Source organism: Schistocerca nitens, chromosome 5 (assembly GCF_023898315.1).
Source record: "Schistocerca nitens isolate TAMUIC-IGC-003100 chromosome 5, iqSchNite1.1, whole genome shotgun sequence".
Classification (NCBI taxonomy): domain Eukaryota; kingdom Metazoa; phylum Arthropoda; class Insecta; order Orthoptera; family Acrididae; genus Schistocerca; species Schistocerca nitens.
The window spans coordinates 47,300,392-47,324,142 of NC_064618.1; the positions used below are offsets into that span (position 1 = coordinate 47,300,392).

The window sequence follows — 23,751 nt, forward strand, 5'->3', positions numbered from 1 at the left end:
ACTTGAAATGCATTATGGAATGTTTTGACGTTCCGTTTCATTACGTTCTGTCAAACATGAATCGACTAGAACCAAAGCCATCTCGTCCCACTAACTTCATGTCAAAATATTCCTTACGACAGCTCTTGATGTCGACCTTCTATTTTTGAAGGTGTATGTATATGCCACCATTTGAAACTGATTGTGGTATGTTTTTTACGTTCCTTCCGTGACGACCAGAATATAGATCCAGTCGCATTCTGAGAAAGGTCTATGACGATTATAAAATAAATTTTACATTACTTCTTTTCAAACGTTATTTAAGTAGCATTTTGGTACTTCATACGGTAGTAATCTAACAAAGATATTAAACCGTCCTTACGTCGAATTTTCCATTGATCTTTGCTTAAGTCAATCTCGTTGTTACGCCAGAGTGGTCAGTCTTCGGTTCTGCTGCCTTTGGAAAGGTCTTTAGCATCGCGTACCCGGCAGGTTAGCTTAGCGGTGCTGATACTGAAAAAGCGAGGAGGTATTTTAAAGGTAAATATTGCTACTGAACCATTTTAAATTGTGATAATTTTTGTAATGAGCGTGAGGGAAATTTAAATTTCAACTAATTATCTATGGAAAAGGCCAATTCCGTTCAATGAAAACAGGCGAGGCAATGACGCCACCAGAATGGCGGAGGTATTCATTGGATCTATAACGCAAAATTATGTTTGTTGTATTTTCTGTAAAAATAGTTTTAGGGAGGCTATCGGCGTTATTAAATGTATATTTAAAGTAGATTTTGATGAGTTTTTAGATTGAAATATAGTCTACTTTAATTTTTTAAACTTTTGCCGCCATTTTTGTTCAGTAGCGCTGTGATGTCGTGTCTCTTGCCGGAATTATCGACGGGTTGTACTATTTCTCTCATTAAAAATTGTTTCGAAGGAATTTGTTACACTTGATTTCATGTACATTTTGATGGATTTCTGCAAGATTCAGTTGTAGTGGGAACTAATCTAGTTACCAGTTAACTATCCCTATCGTGGCAGTGGCCTATAGTGTGGGAGTAAGATTTTTTGTTTTTATGATAGCCTTTTGTTGACCGAACTAACTACACAGAAAACGTATTTACTGCGAAGCTGATGTGGGTTGGACATACAAACTGCATTTTTGGGTCCCATAGTAAAAAAAAAAAAAAAAAAAAAGTCAGCCCTTTTTTTTGTGCCACTTTATCGTAACTAAATTTCGTGCGTTGAGTTTGGAAAGCTTATTCATACGGGATCGTCAGTGGTTAAGGATTGTCGGTACAATACTGTGGAATTACAATAAATCAATATCATGTGTAGGGCAGGAGTTGGGCGGTGGCCGTTATGAAGAAATCATTCTGCCATTCACTGACGTGTTGATGCGTAATTTGGAATAGCCCCCCCCCCTCTCCCCGTCGTTTAAAAGAGTAAATGAAATTTATCTCGTGTTCTGGTCAGACTACAGGTATATCGTCTGGCACATTTATAGTAGGACTATGGCTACAAATCAGCATTTTACATCTAAGATGTGTGTTTGTTGGTGGGGTGGGGGGGGGGGCAGAGTGTTGATTGACACAAAATCACATTACTGGGAGTATATTTTTGTTAGTGCCAATAAGGGCTTACTATATGACAGTCGTGCAATGCTTCACACTAGTCCATTCGTTTTAAATTGCAAGAACCTAGAGGAAATTTGTAAAATATGTATACACTCAATTTTTCATAGTAACTTTCGCATCAAATAAAAACAGAAGATTGTCTGGAAGATTGTTGGTGACTTAAAGATGCATTAGAGTGGTGTAATGTGTATCTACCTTTATAATATTTGGCTTTAGTTATTTACCACTTTATTGGAATTGGGCATGTAGGATACTAACGCTGTTAAGGAATGCTAAATTTGGATTTATGAATGCTGCTTGTGCCAGCAGCCATCAAACATTTTGTTCCCAATACTTTCAATTAACTGACAGAATTGTTAAGTTCCATCCTTGATTTTGATGTAGGCTAAATTGACATTTGCTGTGCAAAAATTTCTTGTGTGTTCTACACAATAAAGCTGTTGTCTTTTCCAGACAACTTTGTTGTGTATTCTTTAGCTATCAGGTTATTTCCTTAATGCTGTTGAAGTCTCAAATTTGGGTCATTCCATGTAAGTGTCCTAGTCAAGAACATCCTCACAGCTTGACCAATTTTGATGAAATTTATAGTCTGTACCCGAGGGACCTGCATGATCTTCCTCTGAGGTTCACCTGCAACTTGGTTGCGGTACTAGAGCCATTTTTGTTAAGGCCATTTTTTCGGAGACGGAGAAGTAACAATGACATCTTAAAAGTTTGGCATGCCACATATCCTAATCTAAAGGTGCTAGCTGCTTTGGTGCATCGTAGTAAAACTTTTTGTGCTCAGCACATGAACTATGCAAGTTAAGTTCCAAAAGGAATGCTTTTGGTGTAATCTCAGTTTCAGCTTCTCCGCTATATGGTGAGTGGTAACTTTCTTTTACATAATATTGTGAAATTTGTTTCTAATGTCTAAAGCTGTTGCTTCTGGCAAACTGTATTGCCACCCTAGGGTCAACGGAAGTGTTAAACTCCACCCATCGGCTTTGACCCATGACGGTTCAGAGTTAAGTTTGTGTGTATTGTTTATAGATGTCGTTTTGTTGTGGTTGGTGGTGCTAAATTTTAGACTGGCCACATACTGTGTTTTATCATTTTGACACCCCAGATGGCTTCATATTTCTTCCTAGAGTAGAATATAAACTGTCAGTTATACAGTTTCTTTGCCTCACAGACAACCATGTTAATTTTTTCACATTTTGAAATAGTCATGAAATTTGTCCTTTATTGCGGTGTAAGCTACACAAACTCCTTTTTTTTTGTTGTTGCAAGTAATTTGTATTCCATCCTAGTAGCTTTTTGCAGTGCTGTGTAGATGTAAACCTGTTGGAAATGCTGCATAACAATATTGCAGAGTACAAATTAAAAAAAGTCAGTCACCCCTTAGTAAAATTTTATGGTACTTCGAGCTGTGGAGTCTAATTTTGAAATGATATTTTGTCACGAACTGCTTCCTTATTTGCATCCTTTGTGTGGGATATGATAAAACAATTGCTCTAAGTACAACTCAGTATGTCCTCTCAACAACATGCTGCACGGGCGGCACGGCTACACATGGTCACGTGATGCTCCACGAAAAGCGTATGAGCAGAGCAAGCACCAAGCACGGGCTGCCTACGCCATCGTAGCTGTGCATGCGCAGTACAGCCTGTTGTCTGGTGCTTTCTGGTAACTGCCCAAACGAACCTTAAGTTATTGTAGTGCTGTTTGCTGTATGTCTTAGGTTCGTTTGAGCAGTTATCAGAAAGCGCCAGACAGCAGGCTGTACTGCACATGCGCAGCTAAGATGACGTATGCAGCCCGTGCTTTGTGCTTGCTCTGCTCATACGCTTTTCGTCGTATTTCTGGTGGAATTCCGTGTGTTGCGTAGTGGGGCATCACATGACCATGTGCAGCCCTGCGGCATGTTGTTGAGCGGACATACTGAGTTGTACTTAGAGCAATTGCTTTATCATATCCCACACAGATAAAGGATGCAAATAAGGAAGCAGTTCGTGACAAAATATCATTTCAAAATTAGACTCCACAGCTCGAAGTACCATAAAATTTTGCTAAAGGGTGACTTTGACAGATTTTTTAAATTCATCCTCTGCAATATTGTGTTGTAGCATTTCCAACAGGTTTGCATCTACACAGCACTGCAAAATGCTAGTAGGATGGAATACAAATTTCTTGCAAGAAAAAACAGTTTCTTGTGCAGCTTACACCGGAATAAAGGACAAATTTCATGACTTTCAAAATGTGAAAAACTTAACATGGTTGTCTGTGAGGCAAAGAAACTGTATAACTGACAGTTTATATTCTACTCTAGGAAGAAATATGAAGCCATCTGGGGAGTCAAAATGATAAAACATGGTATGTGGCCAGTCTAAAATTTAGCATAGAATGGCATTCTATAAATTTTTAGACGTAAACACAAATTAAGAAATAACTTCAGGCCTAGAGGAAGTACTAGACAAGTGCCTTGTCATCGAAAAACACTGTTTCACAGAAGGCAGATTTGTGAAATTCTGCTACAGCTGTCATTATATTTGAAACAAAATATTTAGTTCAAAACTACTGACCAAATTTGCCTACTTAGCTTCAAGTCAATGTTTATGTATGTTCATACGTATATAGCATAAAGAGATCTTACAGTGTCATAAAAGGAAAAGAACATCAGAGACTACTCCAGCAGCATCAGAATTTCATAATCCATACTAAAATGCTTCATTCCACTCTAATTGCACGTTTCTATGTCCAGATGCACTCTTAAGTACCTGACATTCAGCTTTTCATGTGGTTTTCGTGATACCAATTTTCTTGGAGGTCCAGTACTGTGTTCTCATGTTTGGTATTTTATTATGGTATAATGTCTTCGTCCCAGAAAATGAAAACTTGCACTTTAAATTGAATGAGGTTGAAAGTAGCAGATAGTGTGGAATGAAACACTTAGTTCAAATAAACTGCCTCAGCGGAAAAAATTAATAGAAGCAAATTTCTCTATAAAACAAATAGCTTCATTAAGACATTAATGGTTGATTACAAATAACAAGGAAATCTTATAAAATCAGAAAATTGAAACTAAGAACTTATTTTGGTCTTTCATGGTTATAAGAATGTATATTAATTCACTTGATGGTTCCCAGCCACAGAAACCTGTTTTGAATTCATTTGACATGAGAGCTGTAAACGAAGACATGAAACACATACACAGGTCACATGGGGAAGGACTCCCCACTATAACTCAGCTTGCTCTGCGCATGCGCGAATCTGGCAGCTTGGGTGTGCCATTAAAAAATTTTCCGGGTAGCTTCTGGCTACGTGCCACTACTGCTCATACAGCAAACAGCCACACTTCAAGTAGCCAGAAGCGGGAGGAAGGCACTGCTGATATGCGAATTCAGCTCTGCGCATGAGCCTGCTGGCAACTGCTCATACGAACCTCTTGTGTTCATTTGTTTAATTATGGCTGCTTTCATTAGGTATGGATATGACAGATAAATTCAACAGCACTCGGCGTGTGGAAATGGGGGACAATGAGTTGTCCCTTATAAAATTTTTGCAATTGTGTATGTGTGTGGCTGTGTGTGATTGTGGTGGCTGACCTAGAGTGCAGTGCCGGAACTTTTTTGTGGTAAGTAGTCGTTCTTTTCAGTGTACCTACGTTTTGCGTGTTATGGTGGTTTGTGGGGTACTTCTGTGTTGTTTGGTTGGTGGTATCGGTGTTTTGCTATCGTGACTTGCTGTTGACCTATATTGGTAAAGGGAAGTGTCAGATTCCAACGCACGGTCGTAGCTATGGGTGTTTTCATATTGTGAGCTGCTGTTGAGCTACATACGTCAAGGGAAGTGTTAGATTCCAATTTTGCTTGTCTAGACATTCGTTTTGTGGTACCAATAATTGTGGGGCGGTGATGTAATTTTTGGAGGATTATAATGTGGTATCGACAGTTATGGTGAAGGGAATTGACTGATTACATAAGATATTGTGTGTAGTGGAATTTGGGAATCGTGCATTGATTTATTTCGCCGTTTTGTGTCATTTGGTATGGTATTCTGTGTTTGTGTTTAAATTGTTTTTTCCCCACCCAAAAACCCCCAATTTCTTTTGCTTGTCCCGTTAGTTTGATTATATTTTTGGAGGAACATGTGTTGGGTTTTCTATCTATTTTCATCTATGTTGTCACGTTTACATAATGTCATAGGCGCCATATTGGAGCCATAGTGAATGGTTGTTTCTGCCATATTGGTGACATCATTGATCAAAGCAGGTGGGTGGAATCGGATGCTTACATAGTCCTGCCACCTTATTAATGATGCAGCTGGAACTGGAATGACTGCAATTTCTGTTCTGGAATCCAGGCCAATGAAATTGATTGAGCAGATCCATGATGATACATGAAACCATTTTCAGACACACATAAGCAACATGCTGGAACATTTGCTACAAAGGATAATGTATCATTTGGTACTCACTAGAACTGAAGTTGCTTCTCATAAATTGAATGGTGATGTTCTCTAGTACCAAAAACTGTACATCTGTCCTCAGAATGCTCTTTATAAAATTTTTTTTGTATCTTCAATTTTTTTGTATATAAATTCAGTGCCAGCACATTCCTTTGGGCAATTCCATGTCAAATGAACAAGTGCTACAACCTGAACCTCTCAGATTTTAAAAATTAAGTATGCATATGTTGTTGTTGTTGTCTTCAGTCCTGAGACTGGTTTGATGCAGCTCTCCATGCTACTCTATCCTGTGCAAGCTTCATCTCCCAGTACCTACTGCAGCCTACAGCCTTCTGAATCTGCTTAGTGTATTCATCTCTTGGTCTCCCTCTATGATTTTTACCCTCCACGCTGCCCTCCAGTACTAAATTGGTGATCCCTCGATGTCTCGGGACATGTCCTACCAACCGATCTCTTCTTCTAGTCAAGTTGTCCCACAGACCCCTCTTCTCGCCAATTCTACTCAATACCACCTCATTAGTTATGTGATGTACCCATCTAATCTTCAGCAGTCTTCTGTAGCACCCACTCAATGTTAACAAATTTCTCTTCTTCAGAAACACTTTCCTTGCCATTGCCAGTCTACATTTTATATCCTCTCTACTTCGACCATCATAAGTTATTTTGCTCCCCAAATAGCAAAACTCCTTTACTACTTTAAGTGTCTCATTTCCTAATCTAATTCCCTCAGCATCACTCGACTTAATTAGACTACATTCCATTATCCTTGTTTTGCTTTTGTTGATGTTCATCTTATACCCTCCTTTCAAGACACTGTCCATTCTGTTCAACTGCTTTTCCAGGTTCTTTGCTGTCTCTGACAGAATTACAATGTCATCAGCGAACCTCAGTTTTTATTTCTTCTCCATGGATTTTAATACCTAATCCCAACATTTTCTTGTTTCCTTTTTTGCTTGCTGAATATACAGATTGAATAACATCGGGGAGAGGCTACAACCCTGTCTCATTCCCTTCCTAACCACTGCTTCCCTTTCGTGCCCCTCGACTCTTATAACGGCCACCTGGTTTCTGTACAGATTGTAAATAGCCTTTCACTCCCTGTATTTTACCCCTGCCACCTTCAGAATTTGAGAGAGTGTACCAGTCAACATTATCAAAAGCATTTCTCTAAGTCTACAAATGCTAGAAACGTAGGTTTGCCTTTCCTTAATCTTTCTTCTAAGATAAGTCGTAAGGTCAGTATTGCCTCACGTGTTCCAATATTTCTACGGAATCCAAACTGATCTCCCCGGAGGTCGGCTTCTACCAGTTTTTCCATTTGTCTGTAAAGAATTTGCGTTAATATTTTGCAGCTGTGACTTATTAAACTGATAGTTCGGTAATTTTCACATCTGTCAACACTTTCTTTCTTTGGGATTGGAATTATATTTTTCTTGAAGTCTGAGGGAATTTTGCCTGTCTGAAACATGTTGCTCACCAGATAGTAGAGTTTTGTCAGGACTGGCTCTCCCAAGGCTATCACTAATTTTAATGGAATTTTGTCCACTCCCGGGGCCTTGTTTTGACTCGGGTCTGTTCTTTTTTTTCCCGTGGTTTTACAGCTGTTAATAAATAGTTAGCACTAAAGTTTAATAAGTAGTTATTCGCTTCAGAAGTAAAATTTGTGGACCATGTAACAAAATCTAAAAGTGTAATATTTTCATGTGTAGCAAAATAATAGAAATTCACCTATCGGACTGTGATTTTGGAGAATCGTGGTAAACATAAAATTGCTTTTGATAGTGATCCCATGCTCATCCCAAGTTGAAACTTTCAGAATATGTTGATGTAAAAGTGTATCTTTCACGTACAGTTTTTTGAGAATTTTAAAAATTCGATAAATTCAACAATGTTGTTTTTATAAACTCTGTGTGTGTGTGTGTGTGTGTGTGTGTGTGTGTGTGTGTGTGTGAGAGAGAAAACTAATGATGTTTGGTATGATATACAAGCTCTTTAAAAGAGCTTCCCAATGAAGTAAATTTTATTGTTCTAGCTTAATTAGAACACGAGTTGTAAAGAAAACATTGTTCTGCGAGTCAAAAATTTGTCATTTTTCAAATTTTTGAAAGTCCCTTACTGAGTAACTTTTTATCAAAAAAATGTGGAAAAATTAATTTGTGGTACTATTTGAGTACTATAGGCATACTTAATTTCATTTAAATCCAAAAGGGTAAGGTTGAAATTGATGGTTTCATTTGTTGATTTGGCGTGGAATGACCCCTTTGCAATATTCAAAAAGGATCAGTTGGTGTTAATAGGGTTTCAATTGGACATTGAAGGCTAGTGCTTGCTATTAAATGGTTAACTGTGCTACCAGTTCCATAACATAATTTCCCATGGCTTATTTCAAAAGAATTCCATTCTGCATCAATGCCAAAACTTTTTGATGATGGCAAAGGTTTAGGGAGATCTTACAATTTTTGTTCTGGGCAGCAGAACTGTAACTAAAATAATGAATATGTTTAATTTCTGTGAAAATGCTCTGCAGGGATTTGATCAAGTAAGTTAAAAACATATGCACTGCAATTCTATAACAGAGAGAATCACCGAGTGAGGAGTAGCTGATGCTCCTTGGTTCTTCATTATCATTGTTGTAAATGACGGATGTAACATAGCTTGGCTATTTTCTCAATGAAATCTTTGACTAAAGGAATAATTTTCAGCAAAATCCATTAAGGTGAAGTGGGGTAAGTGTAACCATGGGGTTAGTGTAACCATGGCTTATGGTGCCTTAAAGAAGCTGTATTTTTATCTCTGACCTATCATACATATTAATTTACTCCTTTCTTTGTTATATTTAACCATAAGTTGTTGAATATGACATAAATTGGTAATTAATTTTTGGACTTGAATTGACGTCTGCATTTTCACTCTGTGAGTGAGTGACATGCTCAGAATTTGGTGGTCTGTCATTTTTGCAGTTTTAAAGATAACTGCACATTTTTTTGGTTACAAACTAACTTTTGCATGAAAATTTCAAATATGAGATTCATTTTACTCTACTAATAAAGCTCTTGATATGCCAGGCATGGTTACACTTACCCCAACTTTTTCCCATGTGGGGCAAGTGTAACCGACAGGCTGGGGCAAGTATAACCAGGGGGGGGTTACACTTGCCCCAAACAAACTTACCCGAACAGATTTATTTATTTAAGCCGTAACCTTATTTTTGCTATCACACTAGATAAACTAAACTGGCCTTCCTGTACATATGGATACCAGAATACCTGATGTGCTGGATTTGTAGGCCTACTAAGTTTGTGTGAGATATATTTTACTTTTTATTTAAGTCTACTGTATTTTTAAACCACGTTTCCTTTTATAAAATATGACCCAGTCCGACAGTGTAGTCCCACTGGTAAAACAAAGAAGAAAAGGATTGCACCAGAAGCTGAAGTTACCACTTTTCACAATGCCATCTATAAAGAAAAAGATTTCAAAGGAAACAAGAATAATAAGGAGAAAGCAAAACGAAAAAGCATTATCGACATAAAAAAGGGTGTGGTAATGAAAAGTAAATCTTCCAAACAATGTGCTGTTACTTTATCCGAAATGGCATTTTGGAATGTTGTGGAAAAAAATCCCTGATTGATCATGTGGGTAACAAGAAAAAAAGACGAAGTTGAATCAACAACTGAAGAAAGTGAAACTGAAGGAGGCCTATCTTTAATAAGTGGTGATGAAGAAAATGGGACCATAATAACATTGGCCGATCTGAGGAAAGAAATGATAAACTGTGAAGAAGAAAAAAAGGCAAACTTTTTTGAAGCCAAAGATAAAATTACAGTTGGAAACTATGTTCTGGTAGCGTTTGCAACAAAATGTAAGAAAGTTCATTTTATTGGCCAAGTTACCAAAATTAGTGATTTAGGAGATCCAGAAGTGATTTTCCTCAGATGCAAAAATAAGACAGTGTGGCACTACATTCTACGGGCCTGATAGAAGAGATGAGATGGAAGTTCCATCCTCTGATGTCATTTCAGTGCTGCCTGAGCCTACTTTGAGTCGCAGGAGAGACCTGACATTTGGTGTTAAATTTGATTCATACAACATTCAGTGACTAAATAATAGTTAGGGCCTAAGTGTGAAAATAATAAGTTGAATTAGGGCAGTTTAGCGTTAAACACAAATTGCCAATAACTTTAGTTCAATTACCATGAAAAATAATAGAAAGTGAACTTATAAAGTGAATTTTTCTTTTCTCTTGATACTAGATATTTTATTATTTTTGTTAAATTGCCTACTAAAGAAAAGATATTAGTTTTGTAGAATTTAAACTAATAAATTACTGGCCTAAAACAAAAATAATCTATGAAGCATTCTGTTTGTGTTTTATGGTTTAGTCTAACACTTATTTTTTAGTTTAGCTAACATTTTCTGTGTATTTCATATTATACAAAGAGGTGTGTGCAAAAAAAGTTCATATCTTGAGTAAAATCTAAGATATTTTAATAATTCAAAAATCCTCAAATTCAGTAAAAATTGGGTAATCAGGTCACTTAACCCAAGTCTCTTTTACAATGCTGTGTATGGGTACAACGGTGTGGGGTTACACTTGCCCCGGACCATGGGGCAAGTGTAACCTCACAACACAAAATTTTGAAAACAATTAATTGACCATATAATTTCTTTTTTCAAAAACAAAATGTAGATTGTTTAAAAGACAATAAGTCAAACTTTAAGCATGAGAAGTTCCAAAATCATATCTTCAATAACAAGTTGGCAATTTGGTGTCAAAGTTGAACTATGCCAAAACGTGGTTACACTTACCCCACTTCACCCTAATGTAATTGTCATTGTTTGAGACCTTCTTTAGTCAATTGCAAATGCTTGCTCTGATGCTTTACAATGTAGTGGTGAGTAGAAAGGGCGAAAAGTATTGTAATGAATTCTTCAATGAACTCAACTATCATTACTATGGTTTAGAGTTTGTGTGAATACATTGTTCAAACTTAATTGGATCCTCAGGATCGGCGTGTGCAGAAACACTTTCAAATATTCCATTATAGCTTCTGTTCTTGGACATACTACACAGTGATGAAGCATGCAGTACTTCTCAAAATTAGACAATTTTGCTCAGTAAAATTTTATGATCTTTTACACTGTGTGCTGACATTAGTTGTAACAAGCACATTTGTTTTTGAATTTTGTCTTCATCTATTTGAATAATAATACAGTCCTTTTTACCTGGACAAATCTGGCAAAAGTAATCATAAAATATTGTGACTCTTGTCTCTTCACAGCCTCAGCAAGTTCCCACATTTACCTTTGGGCTGTGCTACTATTCCCTGTTCAGCTTTTTACTATACTTTCTGGAACATGCAATTCTTACATGGTCGTTTTAATAGACCAGCTTTGGAGGGGGGGGGGGGAGGGAGGAATCAAAATCATGAATTTTCTCATGATTTGATACATATGTTAATTTTTCTTTAAATTCTTGGATCAGCTGGCTGTAATGTAAACAAGTCAAGCATTGTTTGCTTGTGCATGGTTGCTCCAACTCACTGAGATCTGATTCTCCAACTGCTGCAGTTTTATTAATAATTGCACCTTCAACTAATGCATTTTTTGCTTTGCATGTCCTTTTGTATCCCTTGCACAAATTTGAAGTTTCTATGGTGATATTCCAACAGCCATTAAGCTTGCATTTAAATTGTGAGAAACATTAGTTCGCCATCTTCGTCTCAGGTGAAACGTCCATTTGCCGGCTGAAGTGGCCATGCGGTTACAGGCGCTGCAGTCTGGAACCGCAAGACCGCTACGGTCGCAGGTTCGAATCCTGCCTCGGGCATGGATGTTTGTGATATCCTTAGGTTAGTTAGATTTAACTGGTTCTAAGTTCTAGGGGACTAATGACCTCAGAAGTTGAGTCCCATAGTGCTCAGTCATTTGAAACGTCCATTTGTAAATATTTCATTCTATCAAATTCTTTTCTACAGGATGGGCACATTTTTGGCCTTGTTTAATATCGAATGTGGTTATCCTGTTTAGCTGGTAAGCTGTTCCCAATGTTCTTGAGTGCAAAAAATTTCGAGCAGTATGATTTTTCTTTCCACATCTACATCTACATTCATACTCCGCAAGCCACCCAACGGTGTGTGGCGGAGGGCACTTTACGTGCCACTGTCATTACCTCCCTTTCCTGTTCCAGTCGTGTATGGTTCGCGGGAAGAACGACTGTCTGAAAGCCTCCGTGCGCGCTCTAATCTCTCTAATTTTACATTCGTGATCTCCTCGGGAGGTATAAGTAGGGGGAAGCAATATACTCGATACCTCATCCAGAAACGCACCCTCTCGAAACCTGGCGAGCAAGCTACACCGCGATGCAGAGCGCCTCTTGCAGAGTCTGCCACTTGAGTTTGCTAAACATCTCCGTAACGCTATCACGGTTACCAAATAACCCTGTGACGAAACGCGCCGCTCTTCTTTGGATCTTCTCTATCTCCTCCGTCAACCCGATCTGGTACGGATCCCACACTGATGAGCAATACTCAAGTATAGGTCGAACGATCTTAACACAAATTTCTTTGTAGGAGCAAGGCTTCATGATCGAAACACACTAGAGTGTTTTCGCTAGTGTGTAAACCAGTGTTGCGTAAGCAATTATTGTTCTTCTAATGAAAGTTCCTTGACAGCTTTCAGTCCTTTTAGGGCACTGTCATTAAATGGCATGGGGTTCCACATTTCTACTAAGTAAATACACGTGCTAGGCTCTAATTTGTGAAATATCTTACAGCCAGACAGACAATAGTTTGACGAAAGACCATGTCCATAATGCCCTTTTCTTACTACTTAATGGCTTGTGAAACTATGGGACAGATTTGTTGAGACATGATGTGTTGCTCACTTTGAACTGAGATTATGCCAAAAGCATTGCCTTCTGAACTTAACTTTCCTTGTTTATGCGCTGAGAACAAAATGTTGTATCACTATGCATAATGTTGTATCACTATGCCCAGAAGCATAGATTAGGAAAAGTGGCATACCAAACTTTGATTTCTTTGTTACTTTTCAGTCTCCTAAAACGGGGTATTTACATAAATGGCTCTAGTAACTCAACCAAGTTATAGGTGGACTGAATCTCTGCAGTTCATGCAGGTCCCTCAGGTACAAAATGGACATATGCTGAAGGTTTTTGTGGCTTTCCTGTTGTACGCTGTTGCTTGTAATGATTCATGCCATGAATTGGGGCAAGGTGATGTAATGAACCAGGGACCACGTGTAGCAAGCCAGTGAGATCTCAATTGTAAATAAAGTTGCATGGAATATTGCTCTATTAAGTCATACTTTAAACATGTCAGTAGAATTTTCAGGGAAATTGGAAATGGGTACATAAGTAGGTTATTCCAGTGATGAACGTCAGGTTATGCTATACATCAGTCCAGACGATGCTTCTTTCGTTGTGCGCAATTGCAGATGTGTGGGAATGAAAGGGCATGCACTCAAATTTGTGGAAAGAACGCATGTACGCATGTGTGTTCTCGTTTCCACATGCTTCCTCATTGCACGAGCAGTCTATGAATCCACTTCTTTGCTTGGGAGCTTGCATTGGGTTTGTTGTGATGAAGAGGTGACAAAGAGAAAACGGGAAAGCGACCAATTAAAGAAGCATATAACCAACAGAGGCATTATAAATACAAAATGACTTTTTGTCTGCAAACTTCAGGTCACAAAGATATTTTTGATTTTCTGCTTGGGAAACTCTAGTGATAAGGCTGCTAATAAAATTTTGCTAGCGAGTAACTAGCAACTTGTATACTTGTTGGAAGTATTTATTCCCCTTTTCAAAAGAGATATTAAATTCTGTTAGATTTGTAGCTTGTAATGTTCATTATTTCATTGTTTTATACCTGTAAGAAATGCCCAAGCTTGTCATTATTAGTGTAATTTGTTCCTATACAATATTGCAGTTCATGTGGATTAGCATTACACTGAAGAGCTAAAGGAACTGGTACACCCACCTAATATCTTGTAGCACCCTCGCGAGCACGCAGAAGTGCCACAATATGACGTGTCATGGACTGACTGTTGTAGTGCTAGAGGAAATTGACACCATGAATCCTGCAGGGATGTTCATAAATCCGCAATAGTACGAAGGGGCGGAGATCTCTTTTGAACAGCATGTTGCAAGGCATCCCAGATATGCTCAAGTGGAAATGTTTGTCAGACGAGTGTTCCTGGAGCCAGTCTGTAGCAATTCTGGGCGTGTGGGGTGTTGCATTGTCCTGCTGAAATTGCACAAGTCCATCGGAATGCACAATGGATATGGATGAATGCAGGTGATCAGACAGAATGCTTAAGTATGTACTGCCTGTCGGTCATATATAGACAAATCAAGGGTCCCTTATCACTTCCACTCTACATGGTCCACACCATTACAGAGCCTCCACCAGCTTTGTCAGTCCCCTGCTGACATGCAGAGTCCATGGATTCATGAGGTTGTCTCCATACCTATACACATCCCTCCGATCCGTGTAGTTTGAAATAACTCATCTGGCCAGGCAACATGTTTCCACTCATCAACAGTCAAGTGTCACAGTTGACGGAACGAGGCGAGGCACAAGGCTTTTGTGTCTTGCATTCATAAAGGGTACACGAGTGGGCTTTCGGCTCCGAAAGTCAGTATCGGTTTCGTTGAATGATTTGCACACGGACACTTGTTGATGGGTCAGCATTTAAATCTGCAGCACTTCTGTCACATTGAATGATTCTCTTCAGTCATCATAGGTCCCGTTCATGTAGGATCTTTTTCCAGCTGCTGCGATGTCTGAGATCTGATGTTTCACCAGATTTCTGATATTCACGGTACACTCATGAAAAGGTCATATGGGAAAATCCCTACTTCATCGGTAGCTCAGAGATGCTGTGTCCCACTGCTTGTGTGCCCACTATAACACCACATTCAATCTCATTTAAATTTTGATAGCCTGCCGATGACACAACAGCGATTGATCTAATAACTGCACCAGACACTTGTCTTATATAGGTTTTGCCGACTACAGTGCTGTGTTCTGCCTGTTTACATCTCTCTGTATTTGAATATGCATGCCTATACCAGTTTCTTTGGTACTTCAGTGTATAAGTACTGTTTTTATGTATGATTGTGGCTTGTTCCATATCCATGAAATTCGCCTGCATACCAGATCAATGGGACACGAACAAGTAAATAAATAAAAATAAGCGATTATTCCTGAAACAGAACAACTTGAAGGTTATTAGTTGTTGTGAAGGTTAATTTACTTTCACTGTCATTTAATCATGAAATATGATATGAAGATTAACATCCTCAGAATCAACAAATTTGATAATTTCAGAGATGTCAGAATCTGTTGGAATGGGAGTTTTGTTATGCATCATAAGTGTGCTTCATTTCTGTTTTTGATTGTTTGTTGAGGAGCTACACATACTTCTTTTGTTCAGATGTCAGGCTTCTCAGTTGTGCTTTTTTTAATTCGCCACAGCCTGAATATTTGACCAGTTTCTATATACACTTTTCATAAATATTTGGCTTATTGTACTGTTTACCTACTTCGGAACTTACGGTCTCTTATTCTTTATAGAAATATGATCAGAGACTTTTATGTAATATGTGACACTCAGGGCAACACATGTAGAATTATGCAAAGAATCTTCAGGAGTGGCATTCCATATGACTATTTTGTGTGTAATCACCTGCTGCTTCATTTGGAGTCAACAGAATTATTGCATGTAAATTGCTTTTCAGCATAACCCCAACACACTACACAATTAAATGCATATTGGCCCCAGCTGCCTGTCGTCTGCAAAAAGGTGCAGAGATTCCCACCAAAGGTGGCTAGCAGTGTCCTTTATGCACAGCCTCTATTTCCAGGAAATTATGCATGCACAATTGTGGATGCATAGTTGCTGTTGGAAAATTATGCACATGCATGAAGTTGAAAACAAAGGTGTTGTGTGGATGCACCTTTAGGACAGTGGCAGTCATATTTTCATGTTGAGATTTGTTGGCTTTGCCAACTCACAAGGAATTTCTCATGTGCTAATCTAGTATCTGTGTGCAAGACAGGTCAGTCAGCAGAGTTTTCTTTCATTCTTGTTTATTGGATTTGCAGCTGACAACCAAATTTAGGGTAGAGGCGAATTTGATACTAGTTGTTGGATTTGGCCAGTGACACAATGTTGATAGCTGCTGTGTCCTGACCAGTGACACAATGTTAGTTGCTGCTGTGACCTCATCTTTCGGTTTGTATTTTCAGTTTGGTTGTTACTTGGTGAAAACATTGAATGTGAAAGAAAAAAAGCCAGATATTGATAGCTTGTTCTGTAGCTTAGCTCGTTGGAAAAATGGTGTCAATCACCAGTTCGGCTGCATCTGATGCATATGCATTGCCAAGGTCAGCATGCAGTGCAGGAGCTGCACTATAACCCACTTTTGAAATTGTTGGTCCGTTTCAATGTTTAACAAACACAGAAAATGGAAAAAGAGAATTTATGCTACTCTTTTAAAAAGCTTATTTGTGAATGGTTATAGTCTCCCATCAACAATCCTTAGTTGGATAGCATAGTTAAACATGATCCACCATAGATAAAGTAATGAAGGATGCTATTTTGAAAACAGTTCTGGCCTGCTAGAACAGAATTCTCTTCTTAAAATGCTTTATAGTAAGATCATTAACACTGCCGGTTAAAGTTCTGTGTTTAGAAAAGAGTTACTTCAAAGGAGACGTAAGTTTAGCAGTGGAAGGTTCCATTTCGAACTGTTCAGTGCTGTGCATGTTCATTGTAGCTACTTGGCAATCTCTCTCTTTTTTTAAAAATCATTATCCATTATCCACAGAAATGTTTCACAATTAGCCTGAAATGATCCTTATTTGACATGTACTATGTCAGTCTGTTTAGCATACATATGAACAAAAGCAATGGTTTTGTAATTCCAGATGTCGCAGAATCGTAACTATCGCCGGAATGATAGGCAGTCTTACCAGATGAATGCCCCAGGTGGTGGCTTTGGTGGTAACCGACCATCCCAAATGAATGTAAATCCATGGGAAGGTGGTCTTGTACCTGGGAACCCAAGGGGAGGTGGTGGCTTAGCAGGACTGTTACCAACTCCAACACAACAATCGAGCCTTGTTTCACAGTTATCTTCAACAGAAGCTCAGCTTGCTATTGCTAGCAATCTGCTCACAACACTTCTTAGACCACAGCAACCAGCACAACCACAGGTATGATACGTATTATTAGTGTCCAGAATTTTATGAACAACCTCAGGTTAACTTCATGTATTCACAAGCTTTTCTCTGTAGTTACTGTGCCTAGTAGTATACGTGAATATTTTTTACAAAATGTAAAAGTTCTTAGCAGAATTGTTAAGTATTGAGATTGAAATAAATGACAAGTGTTGTGGTAAATGTTGGTATTGGTGATAACATGATTCTTTGCTGTGAAAAATATGAGCACCTAATGTTAGTGAGAAAATTTGAAATGAAAAGGCTTGCACAGAATAGACTAATTTCAGGTGCAATGGTTGCACAAGAAGTGACAGTTTCAAAGAGGCGTGTGAACTTGAGACTTCCGCCAATGCTGATAAGGGTAATACTTCAAAATTTGATACTGATGTTTCAATTGTAGTGCATCATAACATCTAGCAACATTAAGCACAAGCTTAATTGAGGAGTCAAGAGGAAATATAAGAAATATACTATGAAGAATATTCAGAAAGCAGTCAGTCCTCAGCATCAATACTTATGATACAAAACTGATTGTGTTACAAAACTATCAGATACTGCCACTGGTGATGAGAATATTGGTGCAATAACACTGATTGCACCCCACCCTCCCTCCCCCTCAATAGAAATAATGAAAAACTTTATAATGGAATGAGAGTTGTACTTAAATGGAACAAAAATCTCAATTGTAACCTAAGTGAACACTATAAAGAAGTGTACCCAAAAGTGGATAATATGTATAATGTACATTGTACACATGTAATGGCTGGTGGGGGAAGGGAAAGGATGTGAGGGGAAGGGGTGTCATTATATATACAGAGTTATTACAAATGATTGAAGCGATTTCACAGCTCTACAATAACTTTATTATTTGAGATATTTTCACAATGCTTTGCACACACATACAAAAACTCAGTTTTTTTAGGCATTCACAAATGTTCGATATGTGCCCCTTTAGTGATTCGGCAGACATCAAGCCGTTAATAAAGTTCCTCCCACACTCGGCGCAGCATGTCCCCATCAATGAGTTCAAAAGCATTGTTGATGCGAGCTCGCAGTTCTGGCACGTTTCTTGGTAGAGGAGGTTTAAACACTGAATCTTTCACATAACCCCACAGAAAGAAATCGCATGGGGTTAAGTCGGGAGAGCGTGGAGGCCATGACATGAATTGCTGATCATGATCTCCACCACGACCGATCCATCGGTTTTCCAATCTCCTGTTTAAGAAATGCCGAACATAATCAGGATGGTGCTCCACCGCACTTCCATCATGAAGTCGGCGCTGTCGGTCTCCAGTTGTGGCATGAGCCAATTTTCCAGCATGTCCAGATACACGTGTCCTGTAACGCTTTTTTCGCAGAAGAAAAAGGGGCCGTAAACTTTAAACTGTCAGATTGCACAAAACACGTTAACTTTTGGTGAATTGCGAATTTGCTGCACGAATGCGTGGGGATTCTCTACCGCCCAGATTCGCACATTGTGTCTGTTCACTTCACCACTAAGAAAAAATGTTGCTTCATCACTGAAAACAAGTTTCGCACTGAACACATCCTCTTCCATGAGCTGTTGCAACCGCGCCGAAAATTCAAAGCGTTTGACTTTGTCATCGGGTGTCAGGGCTTGTAGCAATTATAAATGGTAAGGCTTCTGCTTTAGCCTTTTCCGTAAGATTTTCCAAACTGTCGGCTGTGGTACGTTTAGCTCCCTGCTTGCTTTATTCGCTGACTTCCGCGGGCTATGCGTGAAACTTGCCCGCACGCGTTCAACCGTTTCTTCGTTCACTGCAGGCCGACCCGTTGATTTCCCCTTACAGTGGCATCCAGAAGCTTTAAACTGCGCATACCATCGCCGAATGGAGTTAGCAGTTGGTGGATCTTTGTTGAACTTCGTCCTGAAGTGTCGTTGCACTGTTATGACTGACTGATGTGAGTGCATTTCAAGCACGACATACACTTTCTCGGCTCCTGTCGCCATTTTGTCTCACTGCTCTCTCGAGCGCTCTGGCGGCAGAAACCTGAAGTGCGGCTTCAGCCAAACAAAACTTGATGAGTTTTTCTACGTATCTGTAGTGTGTCGTGACCATATGTCAATGAATGGAGCTACCGTGAATTTATGAAATCACTTCAATCATTTGTAATAGCCCTGTACTATGTAGAAGTTGCACTATTGACAAGTTAATTCTTGTGACCTATTTGGCATTGGTGTGTCTCGTCAAGAATAGATTGGAGAGCTACATCAGACTAGTATCAGGACAGAAGACCTAAACAGAATTGATTCACAGAAAAGTCTGTTCAGTTTCATGTAATCCTTTTGTATAGGTATTAAGATTAGTGGCATTAAATCAGCTTCTTGTGTACTCATGACCTACTTTTTACTAGTAGTGGTGTATAAATGTTAAACCTAAAGTATATACATTTGTACGATCAAGTTATCAGACTAACTTATGACATTCAGTCCATTATGTGGGAAATAAATATCCTCGCTACCAGTGTTTCTCAAGGTCTTTATGGAGGCATAGTGTAAGTAGTAATACTCTTTCTATATTATTTTGTCAGGCTTGCAGTTCAGTCTTCAGGAAAGGAAAGTCGGATGAAAAGGCAGTTCATTCTTTTGGTTTGTGAGTAACTTGCAGAGTTCAATAAGTAGAGGACAGTAAGTGTTTGTCCACAATTTCACAAAAGCATTTTAAGTGGAAAGTTGCAACATATGAGATTTTGGGAAAACCTGAATTCATCAATTCATGTCTAGATCATTACAAGCAACAGGATATAGATTCAAATATCAGTGCAATGTTGTAAAGTGGTTGGGAGGTGTTCCCATTGGGTTCTGTTTATGTTGTCTCTTATTGTATTCGTCTGTAAAAAGTTCAGATAGTGAATAACGATATCCTCTATGGTGGAAGTTATTGGGAGAACCATGTGTAGTAATAGAACAGTGTGCAGTCAGCTCCAGATCCCTGGGATCTGGGTTGAGGTGGTGCTTGGTTCCTTCAGGTGTTACAAATTTGAAACAAATAAATCTTTGCTGAAGTTAAGTCTGTTGGATTGTTTAGAAATGACTAGGCCCCTGGCTTGTAGCTAAGTTGAAGATGTGAACCAGAAGCTCTGGCAACACTAATAACTTTTTTGTGACACACACAATTTTGTGATCTTCAGTCCTAAATAGGTTGGGGTGCACTTACCATAACAGAAGAGCTGGTTGTTGCTGTGGAATGCATGCAGGTGATTTTTCCATCCAATCAAGATAAAAATTGTAACAGATAGTACTAAGGTACTCTGGGGATGCCCCAAATAGATGAGAATTTCCCATTAAATACTAAGCATGCTATTCTCATGTAAGTGAGGTTTTTGGGAATTGATTGTACATTTCAAATTTTACTTTTTAGTATTGCAAGCAGATAATGAAGGAATTTACATTTTGTGATTGCTTTTTTTCTATGTACTAGGTTCCTCCATTGTTAAGTCTTGGCACTTTGGGTCAACTTGGTAATATAGGCCAAGGCTTCAGGCAGCAACAGCAATTTGGTTCAGCTCCAGGTAGATTTCAGGACAACAGAAGACGACGGCTTGATTCTCGCAGGACTGAACCGTACAATAAGGTATGTCAACTGTGGTATAGAAGTATATCCTGTCAAGCTATTGATATACAAACAAGTTCTACAGCTATGGGAGTACGCCAGCTGGGGGTGGCAGGTTTTTAATAATGTCACAACTATTAAGTTACTGATATTAAACAAGTTGCCCTCCTTTTTAATTGGATTTTAGGCTCGAGTTACTTAAGGAAGCTGAAGCTTGTCACTCTAGCAGCCTCTTTGCTGGAACTTTGCATTCAGTGGCTTCATTGTAGTTAAGACATTTCATCTCGTTCATAAGATGGAGTATGCATGAGCATTTTTCTCATTTGCTCATTACCACTCAGAAATAACTCACATACTTCATTGGCAGTGGCCAGTGCCGTGATGTTGAATGTGACTGAGGTCACTTCTGATCGGTTTCTAGATCTGTCCGTTGGGAGAATGTTGGCTATGAAGCAGGCATTCTCGGTAATAGTGCCTGCTTACGAACATCTGGATTTCTGGCCTCGAGATTACCAGCTGTGTACTGTTAACAGCCTTATATGAACATTAAACTAAGATGTTCCTTAACATTTTCATTTTTTGCATTTTTTGAAGCATTGATATTACAAATTCTTAATTCCTTATCTTCATTTTATTACACTTATGCCATGTGTATACACTGTTTCAGTGTTCTAATGTAAACAACTTCTATATGTTAATGCCTGTTTTCCTCATGTTTATGATTTAATACTACTGAATACTTCACAGTAAAAGCATCAGTTAAATACTTCAGCTTGAGTTGCTGTTAGCACAGCACACCCAAGACATGCTGTCATAAAATTTGTATGTTTGCAATCATGTACTTGCATTGCAAAATAACCTTTTTTTTACTTATATGTCAACTTTCTAGTTTCACATTTACATGTTATGTCACTCTGTGAAGGCTTCAATGAATTGTTTCCCTATACACACACAACCAACCACCTTGAAATTTGGCCATTTTAATTGCTTTGAAACTGTTCCCAGTTATTGATCCAGAAATATCCGGATCATCCTTTTTACTCAATTTGGCCAAAGAATTGTGGTTGTTGCTGATGTTGTTGCTAATTGTGATTACAACCCGTCCTTGCGACGTGGCAGAACGCACAGGGCCGTCGCTCCACCCCTTCGAAGGGTGGCCCCGAGCGCAAGCCGGGAGCTCAAGGGTTTCGCAGTCCTGTAAGGAAGTCCCGGCCAGGTGCGGGCAGCAAGCTTGGGGGTAAAGCTGATGACAAAGAGCATAAGGATAAAGAGGAGGAGGATAAGACAAATGGAGATGTGCAAAAAGCAGATGAAGAGGATGGGAAAAGGTAAGCAGAACTTACTGCTTCATCATTGTTCTATCTTACTGTTGTAAGTTTGTACCGTTCACTTCTGAATTCTCAGCATCTTGCTGGGATACCTTTCAATGGCAGCTTGCCATTCTTTCTGCAACATAATCTATTGCATCTTGGCTTCCCACTTTCTGTTAGTATCTTTGTGTTCCTGTAGAAGTAAATATCTGGTGGAATGCACACTTGTCTTCATACTTCTATTGACCTTAAGTATTATTGTGTGCAGACGTATATATTATTTTTATTAAGTAACAGTTGCAAAAGAAATTGACAGCACTTGTTTCTGTTCAAGAGAGAAGAGTTCAACAACAAAACTCAGTAGTAATGCAGGCTTTGAAAGAAATTACTTTTTAAAATCATAATTTTTGAATTTTAATTTTAAGTGTTACTAAATTAAGTATAATAAGCACATAGTGTCTTACACTTGTTTCTGGTTAGCAGCAGTGTGCTAAATGATGTATGCTTGCCTCCATTAATCATTCTGCAGATTCCTGAATTAGTGTTGGTTCAAAGTAATTGATGTCCAGCAGCTACTGATTTCTGGAAAGCTTCAGAAAAATTTTCTGTAAATAACTTCTGAAAGCTGTTTGACTGTTGATTTTTTTTTTTTTTTCTTCCATTTCATGATTATCTTGCAAATTTGAATTTGCTTATTTTTTAGTTGGTTTTTGAACTAGTAATGTGGAAACACACTTCCATGACAGTAATGTATGTTAACCAATTTAGTGTTAATGTTCAAAACATTAATTGGAAAAAATGTGGGCCATTATAATAGAAAGTTCCTGGCATCATCAGATTATATAACGGAACAGTAAAGGGGAAAAGTGTCTAAAAGACATCTTAACATGTTAAGAATTAAATATTTCATGAAGCTACCCTGTTGCATTGCTCTCTGTTTGACTTAGTTACAAGAGTTTCTCAACTACCACTTTTGCCCTGTTATTGGTAAATACTTGTTTCTACTTCAAATTTATCAAAGAACATTGCATAAGAAAGCCTGTAGATATGTGATGACTTTTAATTATGGCAGTTTGTATTGTTCAAACATTATCTAGACTTTTTTGTAGTCTTGCGATCTGGAGGACAGTGAATCTTTGTTACGTAAGATTGGGGTAGACTTAATTGAGCAGCTTCTCACTAAAGTTAAAGTGTTGCAGTTCTTACTGTTAACATTGGGAAGCTTACAGGCAGGGATTGAGCTGCGAGGAAAGTAGATAAAGGGCTTTACAAATTTGGGGTCTGTTATGTCAGTCAACTTTTCCTTACTGCACATAAGAAATGAATTGAGGATGATGTAGTTGATGCATAGTCATATTAAATCATGTATGCTATTTTTACAGTGAACTGCAATAACTTTTCTAAGTTGTCATGTACTTGCATTGAAATAACTGCAGAGATTTGTGGTGAAATGAAATTGAAGAAAGTGCTATAATTGTAAATAATTTTGCTTTAATGTCAAATTGTCACTTAATGAAAAATCAAGCTGGAAACTAGAAATTAAACTGTTCGGT

The 23,751-nt window shown here is 38.4% G+C and overlaps 1 protein-coding gene across 2 annotated transcripts in view; it reads left to right on the forward strand.

The window, feature by feature from the left end:
- The first annotated feature begins 423 nt into the window (after positions 1 to 423).
- Positions 424 to 23,751, forward strand: part of LOC126260863 (zinc finger protein on ecdysone puffs-like) — a 48,013-nt gene continuing 24,685 nt past the window's right edge. For both annotated transcript variants that reach the window (XM_049958278.1, XM_049958279.1), the window contains exons 1-4: positions 424 to 519; positions 17,020 to 17,307; positions 20,757 to 20,909; positions 22,008 to 22,216. In XM_049958278.1, the coding sequence (XP_049814235.1) occupies positions 17,020 to 17,307; positions 20,757 to 20,909; positions 22,008 to 22,216 (650 nt within the window). In that variant the 5' untranslated portion in view covers positions 424 to 519. The remainder of the gene's footprint in view (positions 520 to 17,019; positions 17,308 to 20,756; positions 20,910 to 22,007; positions 22,217 to 23,751) is intronic.